This window comes from Otolemur garnettii, unplaced genomic scaffold (assembly GCF_000181295.1).
Source record: "Otolemur garnettii isolate 467f Iridium unplaced genomic scaffold, OtoGar3 scaffold00022, whole genome shotgun sequence".
Lineage (NCBI taxonomy): Eukaryota > Metazoa > Chordata > Mammalia > Primates > Galagidae > Otolemur > Otolemur garnettii.
The window spans coordinates 15,149,320-15,152,411 of NW_003852417.1; the positions used below are offsets into that span (position 1 = coordinate 15,149,320).

Genomic DNA, 3,092 nt, shown 5'->3' on the forward strand with positions numbered 1-3,092 from the left:
GTTGAGCTATAGGCGCCGAGCCTATTTTTCTATTTTTTAGTAGAGACAGAGTCTTGCTGTTGCTCAGGTTGGTCTCAAACTCCTGAGCTTCCCAGCTCAGCCTCCCAGAGGGCTAGGATTACAGGCATGAGTCATCATCCCTGGCCATATTTTCTATTTATTATATTGTAGAAGCTTTATTATTTTAACTTTCATATTTAGGTCTATGATTTGGCTGGATTTGGTTTTGTATGGGTTCAAGGTTCATTTTTTCCCCATATTGATATATAATTGATTCAACAACTTTAATCCAAACATTATCCTTTATTTGTTACACTGCAGTGACATCTTTGTCTAATCAAGTAACCATATATATGTAGATCTGTTTCTGGACTGCATGGTTTTGGTTAAACTTGTAGCAGTAGATAACTGTGTACATTAAGTCATATGAAACCTGAAGAAATTGGGGAATGAGAAATTCACTCTATAAATGGAGTGTGTGAATGTGAGTATATATATGTGTACATGTCCCTGTGCAAGTCCAAGTATATGTCTGTGAGAAAGTATGTATATCTGTGTCTCTAAATATTTTCTTAGCATCTGTTTGGCCATCAGGGTTTTTCTCCTGAGTGTGTATGCGTAAGTGCATGTGAGCATGCATAACTATCTCTATGTATTTGAATATCTTAGCAACCTGTGAGTATGCATGAGTTTGTATTTGATCTCCTTCGCATCCATCTGTGTATATCTCTGTGTAACCAGAAGGATTTTCTCTTTTGCCTCATTTAGTACCCAGGGCAAGAGCCCAATTTGTTTTACCCGGGAAGTAGATAAATAAGGCTGTTTCTCTAGTATTGATTTCATTCCATTGTATTATTTTATTTTATATTTCATTTTATTTCATTTCATTGCATTTATATTTTTGCTCTGTCTCTCCAGCCAGCTAGTGTACATGGGGTCATCATGGTTCACAGCAACCTCAAATTCCTGGGTTCAGGTGATCCTCCTGCTTTTGCCTCCTAAGTAGCTGGGACTACTGGCCTATACCACAAGGCCCAGCTAATTTTTTTAGTTTTTTGCAGAGATGGGGTCTCAGTCTTGCTCAGGCTGGTCTCCAACTCCTGAGCCTCCTGTCTTGGCCTGACAGACAGATAGGATTATAGGCGTGAGCTGCGGCACCAGCCTACTATGCATTTTAGTTGTAGGAATTAGTCATTGAAATTATGGATGCTCAGACACTAAGCGGGGCCAGCCTCCTATGTTAAACATGGCAAATCTGAGGCCCTAAGAAAGGAAGTGATTGTCCAACATCACGGAGTTAGTGCCCCGGTGTAGCCGGAACCTGGTCTCTGGATTTATAGGGTAGGTCTTTCTCTAGTCTCAAATTGCCTTTTGTGGTGGTACAGAGGCTGCAGGAAACTGTCATGAAGTAGTAGCATTTATAGAAGGTCCAATCTTTGAGTCAGAGTCACCAGTTAGAGTTGGAAATCGTTCTTGGGCTTCTGGATTGAAATGACATGTGGACATAGGGGATGATAAGGTATCTGTAGCAGAGGCTGAGGGAAACTTCAAATTGCTGGAAAAAGCACCCGGAGTCCCCTGGTTTTAAACAAGCCCTATTTGTGTGGGGTCTGAAGACTACTACTGACTGGCTAAGTCACCTTACACTGCTCATGCAGTAGGGGATGGCGTGACCCTTGGGTTTAGCATTTTGGGAGAACCTTAAATGAGGACTCAACCTGAGGCTAGAATACCTGGGAACATAGATCTTTAGGTTGAGGAAGTAGCACAAAACAGTTGTAAAGTGCAGAGGAATTTGAGAAAGGTGTGACCTGAATGGGACACAGGGGGAAGGGGAGGAAGGGGAGAGCGGAGAGAGGGTTGTAAGGCAGACCTGTATGGGCCTGGAAGGGCTTGTATGCACAGTAGGCATTTAGATTCTCTCCTGGGGAGCTATTAAAGTATTTTTAAGCAAAGAAGTAATATGATCACCTCTGTATTTAAAGATTAAAAATATACGTCTGGGTGCAGAGTGGAGAATGGAACGGAGGGCAAGAGACGAACAAAAAGACCAAATAGGAGGTTGTTTCTGGCTACAAGATTGTGGTAAGAGAAGTGGAAAACAGGTGGATTCCAAAGACATGTAGGACTTGGTGAAAGTTTGTATGTGGGGGTGAGGAAGAGGGAGGTGCGTCCAGGTTTCTTGCTGGGCAACAGGACAGAGGGGAGGATTGAAAGAGGAGCAGGTGTGTGCAGAGGAGGAATTCCATTTCCCACACTCTCAGTCTGAACTGGGTGTTAACTCATGACCACAGCTCTTTTGCAACCTATTCTTGCTTTGACAGGAATGCTCCAAAATGGGAAGAAATTCGATTCATCCAGAGACAGAAACAAACCTTTCAAGTTCAGAATTGGCAAACAGGAAGTCATCAAAGGTTTTGAAGACGGGGCTGCCCAGGTAGGATGAAGATACGCATTAAAGGGGATTTGGGGCATTGAGCATCCAGCCCTTAGCCTCCACCCTCAGCCTACTGCTTTGACTACCACCAGGGCATGCCAATGCCATCTAGTGTTCACTCCTGGCTTTGTGTCCCCACCCCTTCTTTGCCGGCATGCCTCTCTTGTATCACTGGGGGGCCCTCATCCCAAGCACTTCTGCTAGGTTAGCTGAAGTCTATCAGCTGTCAGGACTGAGGCAGCAGAAAAGTTGGGGTGGGGTAGGCCAAGAAGGTTTTTTATTTTTGTTTTTAACTTCTTTGGAAGCAATTTTTCAGACTGACAAAAATGTTACAGAAATTTAGTACAGAGTTTCCACATACTCTACCCAAGCTTCCCCAAGTGTAAATATGTCTTACAACCGTAGTACAGTTACCAAAACCAGGACATTGGTACAATACTATTAATCTACCTATTCAAATTTTAATTGATTATTCAAAATGCAAAAATTGATTTATTTACATTTCTTTAATTAACACCAATTGGGTTCTTGATGACTGTCGTGAGGAGCCCTGGTTCAAGCTCACCTTCCTTGGTCCGTCTGTGAAGTCATGTGACACTCCATCGAAATATGTCTCTTGCCCTGGTCACCTTTCTTTTTTTTTTTTTGAGACAGA

General features: G+C 42.7%; 1 protein-coding gene across 4 annotated transcripts in view; it reads left to right on the plus strand.

Annotated features, from left to right (window-relative positions):
- FKBP1B (FK506 binding protein 1B) overlaps positions 1-3,092 on the plus strand; it is a 12,953-nt gene that overhangs the window by 8,550 nt on the left and 1,311 nt on the right. For 3 of the 4 annotated variants that reach the window (XM_023511864.1, XM_003787434.3, XM_003787433.2), the window contains exon 3: positions 2,325-2,437. In XM_023511864.1, coding sequence (XP_023367632.1) covers positions 2,327-2,437 — 111 coding nt within the window. In that variant the 5' untranslated portion in view covers positions 2,325-2,326. Of the gene's footprint in view, positions 1-2,005; positions 2,086-2,324; positions 2,438-3,092 lie in introns of those variants that run through there. The other variant, XM_023511863.1, reaches the window with a different exon arrangement.